Below are 13,825 nucleotides of genomic sequence, written 5' to 3' on the forward strand. Positions count from 1 at the left end.
GCAATGCATTGGATACTTGACACTAATTAATTTAACTTTGATTAATATGTACATTTAAGACATTCATGTAACTCCCACATGTATGCGCCACATGTATGCGTTTTTAAAAAATTCTGAATATATTTTTAGCATAGATGAGTTCATTTAAATAATATTCACTTCATTTAGACACGTAATTTAATACATTGTTTTGTAACTGGTTAAAACCTTAGGTGATTACATAATATAGATCACCGGTTCAAAAAAATTAATTGCCACCCATTAATTATGCGCTACCATGCTGGCTAATTAAAATCATTGTGTGTTCACGCTGCACTGAAGGAAAAAATAATAAAAGAGATGGATAAAAAAAAATTTTAAGAAAAAGAACTCCAGAACATATAATCCCTTTTGTAATATGATTATGCTATAATCTATTATGCCATGGTTAATATACACTAAGCGAATGAGTGAGTAAGAATAATAAGTTAAACTAAACGCTAAGAATGAATTAATAGTCATGTAAAACAAAGATACACTAAAACATAGATAAACATAAAAACTGCATTTGACGAAGAAGAACAAAAATAAACTTGATTGCAGCGAAGAGATTTGGACAAAATATTCCAATTGGTGACTTAGAAGTCCAATTTCTTCAGTGCTGTACGTGGAACCCTGCTGTCAGTGTTGATCTTGTATTTTCCTCTGGACACATGTGAGGTTGTTTTGGTATCGCACAAAACAGGAGAAGAACCACCGTCATCTGAGTCCACCACTGACATTTTTGAACACTGAATAGAACAATAACACGCACAGTCTAAGAAGATCCAGCGTAGTTTATACAGAGAAAAAAAAAACAATAGTAAATTTTTACAAACCTCATCTGCGAATAACTCATCCTCAAATTCACTTGACAACTTCACTTCGTCATTGAAATTATCCATGTATGCTTTAATCAAATTCTTGTCCTTTGTCAATGCACGCACATAACAATTTTGGGATCTACCCATTGTATAGTCATTGGTTATGCACACTTTGAAAGATACTAGATTCCTATGCTTTTATCTCTAATATTTGCAATGGCATCATTAAAATGCACAATCTACATAGTTAAGCGTGAAGAACATCATTAGGTTGAAAAAGACATGTATATCTTGTTGAATATATAGTAGAAAGTTATATTGTTATGTGCGCGCATATATACATATATACATATATGTGTATATATATACATATATGTGTGTGTGTGATTTTTACGAATTTAGTAGGAGTACAAGCTAATATATTTGTACAGCACAAAAGCATACAATATTGTATTATAACCTCGGTAGTTTTTTGTTGTTGAATATAGTGATGACCCAAATCTGCAGTTGCATCTCCCAACATCCCCGAGAGTCCACACTCAGGAATAATAAAACCGCAGGTGCCATATGCATCTTGCGCAATACAATGCAGCATGTACCTAAGATACTCAAAACAGGTCAACAGCATTTGTAGCTGCGCATGCAATTAAGAATTGATTTATATTGCTAATAACTATTGATTTACTAACTTTGGGTCACTGGCCATCGCAATTTCATAGCAGTTTGGACAAAAGAACTCATCACCATCCATGAGAGCCTCAGTGTCACAATCCTTACAACAATAATAACACCACTGTTGTCCCACTTGAATATCAACAATAGTTGCAAGAACAATTACAACTGCACCCTAGAATTTTTAGATCAACATTAGATACATTGCGGTGATATTTCAACAGTTTGCTCAATGAAAAAATGAATACATGTTGATCTTTACAACTGGATATACGTACAACAGGTCCTCTTGCAGTTTAGACATATTACGCTGATCTTGTATAGTTAAGAATTCATCTTTGATCTGAGCAATAAACTGATCAGCTGTTCGTGCCGGAGCTTGTTCAACATCTATCCCAACTGCCTTTAGTCTAACATATTGTTTCATTGAATTCATGTCATTTTTATGCAAGTTATAGAAAGTAAAGGGAGCACAGAGCAAGAATTATTATTTACTTACTTAGTAAGATAGTGAGCCACCTCATCAAACGAAGGTTGGATAAAGAGTCTTGATGAAAATGAGGTGTTCATAATCATTGTTCGTCCTGGTTAATTAACCAATTAAAAAAAAGCGAAGGAAGTGAGATAACAGACAATAAAATGTATAATATACAAGATCTATACACATTGACCATTTAAATTCAAAACCATACCACAAACTTGTCGAACTTTGAACAGTTGCAATATAACAACAACACACCTCGTGGTAGCGTAAGAAAGAAAGTCAACAATTTCATCTGCAAATGCTCCTGACAAAGTGCAATTCAAAGACTCCATCCTGCAGTTTTTAAGGAACCTTGAAATATTATAAGAAATTACTTTCAGACAAAAAATTCTATAAAATACTAATAGGCTTTGAGTGATATTACTCTTCATCTATAAGCTCGACATCTACTCTGCGGTGTTTGCATCCATTAACTTCAAATTCATACTACCGGCCAACCCTGCTCAACATCCCAATGACATCTACACGCAAAACAAATAGTTGTTTATTAAGCGTCTTAATAATAGAGCTATAAAAATACAAGAGTGTATGTTATATTAAGTTGTCTACTAACCAACTAAATATCTACTGTCAAACTGTGCATTTGTTATCTTTTTAAATCTCTTGAACTGAAAACCATAAGGATGTATATGTCCATTGTCTTCACAGGCTGTTATAAAGGTTGTGTACTTGAAATACACTCTATAAAGATGATCCGTAGTGCTGTATGTCCCCTTATTGGGAAAAACATGAAAGTGCGAGATAATGTAGGTTTTCCCTTGGGGCAAGCTCTTGCAATAATAGGGAACGAACACACTGCGGACAGTGGCATGCACTTGATCACCCTAGTTCATACGCATTAAAATTATATTAGTATAACAAATATGAAAAATCTCGACATCTTTACTCACACCGCATATCTAAAACAAAAACAACAGATGAGAAAAGGTTAGTTGAGTGTCAACATGTTTGTCCTGCAAGATCATTTCCAGAGAAGAAATTTCTTCCCTAGAATATCATGGTGGCATTGGCCATAAACGCACAATTGTAACTCTGATACACCAATCATCACGATCAGAATTGATTAGACGGAGTGGAGCAAACGTAGGAGAATATGACATGTTTTATATGTGACCAACAAATCCACTGTAAAACACCGAGACAATATAAGCATACATAAATATGGTCTGATGAAGAATCTTTTATAGACGCAATAATAGACACCCATAATACGTAGCGGTTACAAAGAATAGAATACTATATAATTGTGCGTATAGTGGGCAACGGATTTTCAGATAGTGGGCAAAAAACAAAATATATCTAAGCTAAAAAGACACATGTATACGTGACATTTGAATTGAAGATGTGAGGAAGTGGTGGCAGTTGAAAGGAAGCACATCTTTCACCTGTCACGATTTAGTTAAATGAAAAATTGCGTGTTTTCACGCATATATTGACATACATTATTTTGTTTAGTTATTTTGTTTAGAGTATGATAAAATTGAGGGGGGGAAAGGAGTTGGTCAGGAGATATTAGTGATTATTACTTTTTAATTAATTTTGATTTGATGCTGCAGTCATTCCATATATTCTCACTAACGCGTGACCTGAAATCTATCTATTTAAAAATATAGATAGGAAAAGTATATATTTAGACTTAAGATCATAATCTGGCCACACACAAAAAAAGGACCCAAGATCGTATCCGCGCAAGAAATATTATATAAAGTTTATTTTGGAGGATCATAAAAATCACAATTACATAAGAGGATAAAAAAATCAACATATAAATTTAAAAATGCTAAATTCCACGTAGCTAAATTAAGCCTCGTGCATTATCATCTGCATGACCTCCCCTACATTCTATTTTGAACAAAAAATAAAATTTATCCAACAAAAGATTCAAAGGAATTATTTTTAATTCTTGTAATCAATTTCAGTAAGTCATAAAAACAAAAATTCCATATAATATTATTACTTATTTACAGTCGCAACAGAACTAAATTTTTTTTTAGCACTAATTCAAAAAAATTGATTGCCATCCCTTAATTATGCACTACCATGCTAGCTGATCAAAATCATTGTGTGTTCACCGCTGCACTGAAGGAAAAAAAAGATAAAAGACATGGACAAAAAAAATTTTTTAAAGAAAAAGAACTCCAGAACATATAATCCCTTATGTAACATGATTACACTATAATCTATTATGCCATGGTTACTATACACTAAGGGAATGGGTGAGTAAGAATGATAAGTTAAACTGAATGCTGAGAACGAATTAATATTATATTCATGTAAAACAAAGATACACTAAAACGTAGATAAACATAAAAACTACATTTGACAAAGAAGAGTGAAAATAAATGCCTAATAAATCCAGCGATATTTTTTCAACATGCACAAGCAGATCTTGCATATCCTGAGGTAATAAATGTAATAATTTTAAATATAAAATGTTATTACCTATAATGATTTTTGTATTGTCATATATTATATATATAAGGGAACAAATTAATATCTTAATAACCTGTTTTATTTTTTGCTAAAAAAATTAACCTGTTTTATTTTTTCCATTTAAAAGTAATATGAACTCCTAAGCCATTAATCAGCAATTGACTTGGGAAGTAGCTGTTGCCCATTATGAAAAAACTGTCCATGGCCACAACAACCCACTACCCATGTAAATAGAAAGAAGTTATTATCAAATAACTAAAAAAATAAAACATAAAAAAAAAACACAAAATCAGCTATTAACTAAGGAAAACATTAATAAAAAATAAAATTTTTAAATTAAAAAAATGCTATCACCTATAATGAGTTTTTATTGCCATATATTATACTTATAAAGGAATAAATTAATATCTTAATAACCTAAACATACCCTAATAAGCAATTGCAGAAAAACATAACGCGGAAAATATATCCAAAAGTAGGTTAATCAGAACATTTCATCAATACACGGGTAGTGTGTTAATTTCTTTTTTAATTCAGAAAAAGTAAATATGATGTAGAAAAATAGTTACCTTTTTTCTTGGGAAAAGTATACATGTAACAGAAAAGAGGACATTTCAAACACAAGAAAAAAAATTTAATGTTAACTTCAACAATTAAAATTCTTTGAGAGAACCAACCCAAAAAAATTGAAATATACAAAATAATGCAGTCAAAAATTGAAATTACACAATCCCACATAAAATATAAATTTGAATCACCTGTAATCAATAGTGCAAATCCCAGGCAAACGACTTAAACAGACTCATTAGCTAATTCCTCGAAAATAAAATGAATACCAGATAGGGAATAATTAATTATTGTATAAAAGGCAAAAAAAATTAGTGGTGGCTCAGAATATTGTAAACAAAGTTGGCAATAGAGCAAATCATCAATTTGCTTAGTTTTTTAATTGCTAATAATAGGCTAATTGAAATCTATAGTATTTATCATATTAGAAGCAATTTCTTTCTTTCTGTTTTTTTTTTTTTTGCTTTTTTTGACACTGTTGTCGCAAACACCCTACCTTAAGTCGAAATTTATTATATTGTTAGTGGGCCTAGAAAAAACATGGTGTGTAAGATATGGATAGATTTAGCTATTTTTAAATCCATTGCAACACAAGTGGATCATTGCTCCAAACAAAGAAAAAAAAAAAAAAGGAAGTCCTACAAGTAGATAATACAAATAAATACATATGCCATGCATCCTAGCTATAAAGCATTAAATTTTTATTAGCAGTTTAAATTTTATTTTTTTTAAGTCTATATAAGTATCTCAATAGACTAAAGGGGCAAAAAGCAGAAGTCACATCATTATTTCATATGTTATTTATAATGACAAGTAGGTAAAAAAAATATGTAAAATATTGCATGAATAATAAAATAGACGAAATATCGATCATATTTTTGTTAATGGTTATAGGATGAAATATAAATTACATAAAATAAACAGATAAGTATGAAATGAAACCAACGAAATTGTTTGACCATTATAAAAAGCTTAATTGTCGCTAAGAACATGACCAACGCACATAATAACTGGAAATAAATACATAACCTAAAAACAGATTAAAAACACCAAATTAGGAATAAGAGCTAGAAATGGTATTAACAACATGACAGAAAGTTTAAAATCATCAACTCAAGCCTATTCTTCCTGGATTTGTTTGCGTTTTGCTTTGCGACGCCTTGCAAATGATGTATTATTTTCATCAGCTTCAAGATTTCCACCAAGTGATAATTGAACATATTTTCAGTACCGTTCTTCGCACCATTATGTCCAGATGTAGTAGAAGGGATTTCCACGAAACCAGCATTGTGCTTGCTACTCTCTACCTCAACTTGACAATCAGCTTATGGGAAATTACCAAATGGGTTTGCTTCTCAACATTAGCAGTGTTTACAATTGCAACTTTAGATTCCACTATGGACTTCATTGCTTCGAAACCTAGGCCTATTGCAGTTGCCACTTAGTGTGTAGAGATTGAGTCAAACTTTGATAATTCAGAGAAATTTGCATGCACAGTTTGATTAGCAGAAGAACTTGCACCATCAGATGACTCTATCAGGCACTGCTCAGTGGTCTGCATAAATGTAAAGATTTAGATGTATAGAAACATATGTATATATTTGTGTAATGCATCCAAAATGTAAATAAAATGATATAATAGAAAATGAAATAGCTATACCTTTTCTTCTGTGAGACCAACAGAAGTACAACCCTCTAATACAGTGTCTTCAAGAAAGACTGCATTATGGCTTTATCATTTGTCAACCAAGTAGCTACACACACATTGGAATTCCCATTGACATAATCTCCTGGAATACGTATCTTGAACAAATACCTCTTCCAAGATATCTGCTCAAGAATATATGACAATATACCTTCATCAGAGTCATCCTTGATAAATAATTGACGAGTGGTTAGAAAATATAAATGGCACAGGATTAAAAACATGCATGACACAAAATAATTTGTATGCTTACTGTTTAACAACCTGATTAGTCTAACGTGCCTTCAACTCTGCTATTGAACATCCAAGCAGTTTGGATAATTCTCGGTCAAAAATTACAACATGACATGATCCAGTGTCATCCAGTATCTCACAGTCCACCATGAACCTGCTAATAAAATATCAGCATTGTATGAAATAATAAATATTTTTGTATGAAAATTGTGACCACCAAAAGAGATATATCACATTAACATTACCTGGGAATAACAACTTTTACTATAGCTTGGCACTTTTCGTAAAAGAAACCTTCTCCATCTGGAACCACTTTCTTGCTACACTGTTTGCACGATGTGTACATCCATCCACGATCAGATCTCACATCTATAATATCTGTCATAGTAACCACTATAGATTCCTGTAATAAATAACACAAGGTATATATACAGTATTAAGATAAGAATAGTAAGAATGACAAAAATATAGACCAACGAAGTAGAAAACAATGCATTGCGCTATATACGCACTGCTGGTCCAGATCGTAAATCCACTATTTTTCTTCAATCATCTACAGCCAGTAGATCGTCGGCCACAGATAATACAATTTGTGGAGCAATTCGAGCAGGTATTTGGCCCAACTGAATCCCAGCACTTTTCAATTTGTGAAAAATATTTTTAAAAAAAAGGATAAATCCTATCATATGCAATAAAACTTGGAATAAATGTAGACGCTATTATACTCAAACCAATATAATTGCATACTTCTACACAAACTCTTGAATTTCTTGTATTGTAGGATGAATCAGGAGACGAGAAGAGTACATGAAATTAGAGACTTTTTTCCTTCCTGCCATGCCATTACATGGAAAAAAAATTAGATTTATTATTGTTCAAAGGAACCCAATATAACTATGGTGTCAAATAAACAGTATTAGACCTTTAAACTCCCTAACTTTGCACAGTTGAATGACGATGATAGTAGAACCAGCGTGGACATGAGACACATGCTGCAGAACTTCATTAGTAAAATCTCCCCACAATGTACACTCTAGTTTTTCCTTCTTGTCAAAATGAAAGAAACAAAAAGAAAAAATTCCACTCTAAACCTAAGTTTTTAATCATTGACTTGGTTAAATTGGGAGAAATAGACTTAGAATAAGAGTGTACCCTTCATCCAATAACTCTACATCAAGCCTAAACTGTGTGCGTCCGTTGACATTGCATTCTTCTTTTTCTCCCACTCCAGTTAGTAACCCGATGACATCTACAAGAGAAAATACAGAGTTAGCTCACCATAAATAATTTTAACATAATAATCACATATCCAACACTTATATAATAGCCTACCAATTAGATATCGATCATCAAACTGATCGGATAATATTTTAGAGAATGAACAGAATGCAAAACCAAAGTTGTTTATTTTGCCATCATCCGTATATGGTAGAATAGAAGTGGAAAAAATAAAGTTTGCTTGGTGGGGATGATCAGTGGTTCAGTATGAGCCTGTATTGGGAGAAACATAAAAATACGATACCACATATGTTTTTCCCTCTTCAAAATTCTTGCAATGTCGTGAAAGGAAGGCAGTCTTAACTGTAGCATGGATGTTGTCACCCTATAAGAAAATAACTCTTAGAACACAAGAAGTAAGATGCCTAAATTAATCAGTAAAACACTTACATCCTCATCCTTGAGAATCATTTCCATGGATGATATTCCTTCATGAGAGTAGCGTCCAGGCATAGTCCATAATCGAACCAGACGAACTTTGATTTTCCAATTTTGTCTGCATGGGTTAATAGCACGAACTGAATCAAATGCAGGAGCCATGTGAACACTTGGAGAACACTGATGGTACGATAACAACAGGAGGAATTTGCTAACTGGAATAAATTCATAGGCTCCTGCTCTTTATATAGCGAAAAATTCATCTACAGTTACAATAAAAAAAATGAACATTATTAGCAATGCACGTGTGTGATGTAGCAACAATTCCACCCATAATACATAGTAGTTATACAGCACAAAATACCATATAGTTGTGGGCATAGTGGGCAGCAGATTTTGTGTGCATAGTGGCCTATATATTGGGATGATACAAGTGATTTTGTGCGCATAATGGGCAGCGGATTTTGTGCGCATAGTGACCTTACCCATAATGTTAACACCTTAACTTTTGCCGGTTTTGATGAAATATTAATTTTAATTTTAATTTAGTAAATAAATTAAAATATGAAATATTAATTTGATTTCTGAAAGACTAACCATCCTTAAAAAATTCCACCCAAAAACATAACAACGCAAGCACATAAGATTATTCAATTATTTGGTTCTTTAATTTTATAAATATATTTGTAAGTTCCTAACTTTTTAATCTATAAATTTTGAGTTTAGTTTTATGAAATAAGAAATATTAATTTAACATTTGAAAGATTATTAAATGTAATTTAAAATAATATTAATTTGAACCCAAATAGTAACCAATTGTGGCTTTTTAATGAAATATCAGTTTTAATTCACAATTTAAAATATTAATTAAATTAATTTAAAACATAAAATATTAATTTGAAATTAGAAAACTCCCATAACACAGCCTTGAAATACAGGACAATGTGGATAATTTTTTAATTTAACAACTGTCATGTATTTACAAAACAAAATATATTACTTCACTTAATTGTACTGGAAAAAAAAAACTGCCCTTATTCACCGTTAAAGTGGATAATTTTTTAATTGAACAGCTATCATATATTCCAAAAACGGTCCACCTTTAAAGTTACTAAAGATCAGAAAATTAAAAACAAATTTGTAACATGATATCTGAATTTTTTGAATATAAAAATTTATTCTATTTATTTTTTAATATAAAAACTGTCCACATTCAAAATTATTTGTAATCAGAAATTAAAAATAAATTTGAAACATGGGATCTTAATTTTTTTACTGTCATACATAAACGGTTCTATAAATTGAATTCAATTTTGAAATTACTTATAATAAAATAATCTACCCACGTTCCATATTGCATGATCTTAAACGTAGGCAACCAATATATGCAGTAATCAAATAATTATTAAATGATTTATTAAATAGTAAATATGGGATCTTAATTTTTTTTGCTGTCATACATAAACGGTTCTATAAATTGAATTCAATTTTGAAATCACTTATAATGAAATAACCTACCCACGTTCCATATTGCATGATCTTAAACGTGGGCCAACCAATATATACAAAAATTACTTATAATGAAATAATCTACCCACGTTCCATATTGCATGATCTTAAACGTGAGGCAACTAATATATGCAATAATAAAACAATTATTAAATAATTTATTAATTAGTAAAAGAGATTACGCTTTATTTCAAAATGATTAAAAAATTGATACATTTATCTCCTTTCTTGTTGTACCACTTGTCACGCTTCTAAATGGCCCTGCAGAGACCCCTCTCTTATAATAGTAATAGATAGATGCGGAACCACGATGATGAAAGAGAAGGGATAAGTCCGATTTGTTTATTTATTTTTATTGCCCACAAATGGTTCATAATAGAACTCAAAAGTCCATTTATCTAGCTACATGGTGGTTTGCCTCTTTCTTCAGGAGGGCAACACATATCCACACAAGCTTTCAGGCAATTAGGGTCTATATTAATTGGTTCGACGCAGCCCGGCGTACATTCACGCATGCATTTGGCGGGGTCTTCTCCGGCAACCGCCGTGAACAATGCCGTCGAGACCACCACAAGACACAGCACCACCAGAATTGCCCTCACTTTGTTGTTCTTCGAAGCCATTTCTGACTTCTCTTAATTCCCTGCTTTCTTTCTCTTCTTTAAGCCTACTTATATATAGAAAAGAGGTCGTTAATACTCTTGATTGCGATGATTTTTTTACCTCCAAAGGAATTATTCATTTTTAAGGTTGTAATTTTTAAATTTTAGTGTCGAGGTATAATAATAATATAATGCCGTCTTTGAAGTTTTCTCTTTATGAACGTAACTATTTATTTTAAGCGTTACACATATTTTGGGCATAGTTCCTAAATTAATTAATACTCCTCCTCTTCTTAATGTAGGATGTAATTGGAGAGTTAATATTAGTTCAATAGATAAGACCTATTTTATATATTTATCAATTTTTCTAAATTAAACATATTAATATTTTTCTAATAATAATAAAGTAAGAGATGGAGGGGGGAAAGTAACAAAGATGTTAAGGGGTTTTAGAAAGAACATATAATATTAATTTAACTATATTTTTAATCCACTCAAATTTATTGATTAGGTCCTACATTAAAGATCGGAAGAGTATATAATTAAACAGAGGAAATGGCTTTAGAGTAGGTAAGTGATCATTTGTTGTTAACTTATTTAATGCTGTTTAATATTTGGATTTCTAACCAGATTTTAAAAATTAAAGGATTTTTTTTTTTTTTGCCAACGAAAAGCTAAAGGATTATAATAAAACTTAATAACATTAAGATATTAAAATGAAACCTAACTCTTTGGTGTTAAAAAAAAAATGAAACCTACCTCAAAATGTTTAGGAAACTAAAGCCTTAAATGTATGCATTTACCAACGGGAGATTCATTTCTTGTGTCTTATCTGTTAGAAGTGGTAACAATGTCAGGATTAATTGCATTATTTAGTTGTACTTGTCAAGGATCACCCAGCTATGATGACTAATAACAGAACTGGAAATTTATGGATTTTATCTTATGTGCACTTGGTATGTTCATTAAAAATCAAGTTAAAATTATAAGGAATTAAGAATTGATAAACTTTTCTTTTCTTAGATAAAATGTCTGGAATATCAAGATATATCTTTTTTATCAGTATTTTCATTTTTCAATCAACTTTTTTGTTCTGGCAAAAAAATCAACTTTTTTTGTGAAATTTGAATCATTTACTTATATATAAATGGCGTAACACTTATTATTGACTATATTATCACATTTTTATAATTTCGTAAACAAATATGCATAAAATAAGAACTTTCCTCTATTTATATGAGTAACCTCTGGTTAACCATATATGAAAGGTTGAATACAATTTCTCTTCTTAAAATATAAGAAAAAACAAAAGTGAAACTCAAGCTAACCGAATTAATCAAACAGAGATCTTCAATATTGTCATATACTCTTTTGAAAATTTTCAAAAAGAAGTAAAATAAAATTAATATATCAAAATTAAAATTAATGATAATAAATTAATTTTGAAATGTTATTGTTTTAAATTTACATTTAAATTTCATAAATTAAAGAAAAAATTAATAATAAAATATTAATTACTATTTATTAAAAATCAAATGTGCAAATTGTTGCATTCAGGAGGTGTGCGTATTTTTCAGCTCAAAAAAAAAAAGGTGTGTGTATAAAAATAACTGGTTCATGCTTTTGACGTCAAGAAATTAAATATGCATTCACCTCCCCTGTAGTGGGATAAGCACTTGAGAATATAGTGGAAAGAGAAGGGAATTCTCAGGGAAGCCAGCTCAAGTGTTTTAAAACTAAACAAGTATTTTTTAAAAAAAAATTATACGTGCACTAAATATAAATACTTCTTTTTAGACGAGTTTCACATGTCATCTTTTACATATATCATAATAACCATCTCATTTCAAGATAAACTTGGACCAATGAGGATCCGAACCGCTCCAACAATATGTTTAAAATTACTCCTCCGGTCTTTAATATAGGACCCAATTATTGAGTTGATTTTGGTCCTAAATATCAGACTCATTTCTCATATTTATCAATTTTTTCTAAATTACCCCTATGGATACTCCTTCAACCATAATCAAGTAGAAGAGGGAGAGGGGTATTAAGAAAGATGATTATGGTGTCACTTTTCTTATAATTAACTAACTTACATAACTTCCTTAATCTAATCAAATTAGTTAAATGAGTCTTATATTAAGGACCGAAGGAGTAATTAATTAGTGTCTCCATTCTTGAAAAGCTTTCTTCTCTACTTTTCTTGAACACTACTGGCTAGAGTATAAATTAATGGAACACATCTAGCCATCATTCTTATGCGTTCATTGTATTCTGTCTTGTTTATTTTCCTGCCTCTCTCGTTGTGTAAGCTTTTCTTATCACTTCTCATTCTCTGTATGGTTCTTCCTTCTTCTTTTTTTTTTAATCTCTCTCGCTTATTGTTTTTGGTGGTATTCAGTTTTACTTTTTCAAGGGAGAATACGATGAATATCTCATTGAAATCACACGATGGCATAAGGGCACAGATTGCCGGTATGGAATCTGAAATGGCAACATTCCACATAGAAATCCAGCAATGAGGACTAAGAATTCTTTTTTTGCTTTTTTTTTTTTTTTTGATATACTGAGAGAGAGACTTATAACGAAGTCACAAGTAAAAAAAAAAAAAAAAAAACACTACTAGCGCGGGCTCTTGTCATCGGGGGCTAGTTCTTTGTTGAGGCTAGCCATATCTTCCCGCACACACTGCTGAATGAAACCCTCATTCCACCGCCCAGAGCTCACCACTCAAACTGTTGATCCGATAGAGATGCATCATGAATCCACGGAGGATACTTACAGTGTAGTCGCGACACATTCCGCCACACACCCCCTTCTCGGGGATCTCACTGAAAGCACCATCCACATTCACCTTAATCTACCCCTGCTCTGGTGGCCGCCAAGTCCCGCTCTCCTCTTTAATATTACCAATGATGTTTTTGTCGTTAAAGAACTCAGTTAAACTAGGTCCTAATTAATTTGTAGTTTAGGATCAACTTAGATTATTACTTTGAAGGAACAAGTTATAGGTTTCTCTAGGTAAAAATTTAGATGATGAAATATATAATAAAATGAA

The 13,825-nt window shown here is 31.3% G+C and overlaps 1 protein-coding gene across 1 annotated transcript; it reads right to left on the reverse strand.

Annotated features, from left to right (window-relative positions):
• Positions 1-617: 617 nt before the first annotated feature.
• LOC114754397 (uncharacterized) lies at positions 618-6,466 on the reverse strand. Its single transcript, XM_028943165.1, has 9 exons — positions 6,398-6,466; positions 2,612-2,882; positions 2,449-2,497; positions 2,254-2,331; positions 1,777-1,924; positions 1,532-1,689; positions 1,303-1,441; positions 858-947; positions 618-770 (listed from the first exon to the last, which is right to left on the reverse strand). The coding sequence occupies exons 1-9, from the start codon at positions 6,464-6,466 to the stop codon at positions 618-620; spliced, it is 1,155 nt and encodes a 384-aa protein (XP_028798998.1).
• Between the last annotated feature and the right edge of the window lie 7,359 nt (positions 6,467-13,825).

The sequence above is a fragment of the Neltuma alba genome, unplaced genomic scaffold (genome assembly GCF_004799145.2).
Source record: "Neltuma alba isolate B1F8T4 unplaced genomic scaffold, ASM479914v2 tig00010134_pilon, whole genome shotgun sequence".
Taxonomy (NCBI): Eukaryota; Viridiplantae; Streptophyta; class Magnoliopsida; order Fabales; family Fabaceae; genus Neltuma; species Neltuma alba.